This window comes from Manacus vitellinus, unplaced genomic scaffold, assembly GCF_001715985.3.
Source record: "Manacus vitellinus isolate BGI_N305 unplaced genomic scaffold, ASM171598v3 scaffold_178_pilon, whole genome shotgun sequence".
In the NCBI taxonomy this organism is placed as follows: Eukaryota; Metazoa; Chordata; class Aves; order Passeriformes; family Pipridae; genus Manacus; species Manacus vitellinus.
Window position 1 is genome coordinate 63,800 of NW_021939248.1, and position 685 is coordinate 64,484.

Below are 685 nucleotides of genomic sequence, written 5' to 3' on the forward strand. Positions count from 1 at the left end.
GTGTCACCTCAGAACTCACCTTGTCCACGGGCTCGATGAGGAAGTCGTTGAAGAGGTACCACTGCTGGTGTGTGACTCCCTGTGGGGAGAGGCACAGGCACGGCCATGAGGGCCCCCCCGGCCGAGTGCAGTGACTCCTCTGCCCAGTTACCAGGGAAAGAGGGGTGTGACAATGCCATGTGGGAACCCCCGCCCTTCCTGGGACACCGTGGGGAAATCCCTGCTGCCCTGGGTGGTGACAGTGCACATGAAGTGTTCGGGCTGGACAGGCTCTGAGCTCTGCCCAGCTCCTGACCAAAACTCCAGGGAGATGCAAGAGATAAGAGACAGGGATGGAGCCTTGACACACTCTGGGAACTCCTGGCTTGGGCATCTCCACCAGACAACAGGACTGCCCAGACCAGCCCTGTCCTTGGGAAGGGAGATGACATCCCTGCCCTTACCTGGAAGTACAAGGAAAGCTGGCACCGTGCCCGTGGCCAGGAGGAACCAGCCTGAGCGTGTGTGGGAAGAGGGTTTCTTCAGCCCTTCCCTCCCCGTGAGGGGCCCAAGCAGCTCTTTGCTGTTCAGGGCTGCCTGGCACGTTCAGCCAAACACTCAGCACTTGACTAAGAGACCCCAGAATGGGCCCGATGCCCTGGGCAGCAGGACCCCTCGGGATGGCTCTGGGGAGCCGGCAGGTGAC

At 61.3% G+C, this 685-nt stretch overlaps 1 protein-coding gene across 1 annotated transcript in view; it reads right to left on the minus strand.

Moving 5' to 3' along the window:
* Positions 1 to 685, minus strand: part of PAN2 (poly(A) specific ribonuclease subunit PAN2) — a gene marked incomplete at its 3' end in the record, with an annotated part of 10,342 nt that overhangs the window by 1,973 nt on the left and 7,684 nt on the right. The window contains exon 17 of the mRNA XM_029958881.1: positions 20 to 79. Coding sequence (XP_029814741.1) covers positions 20 to 79 — 60 coding nt within the window. The remainder of the gene's footprint in view (positions 1 to 19; positions 80 to 685) is intronic.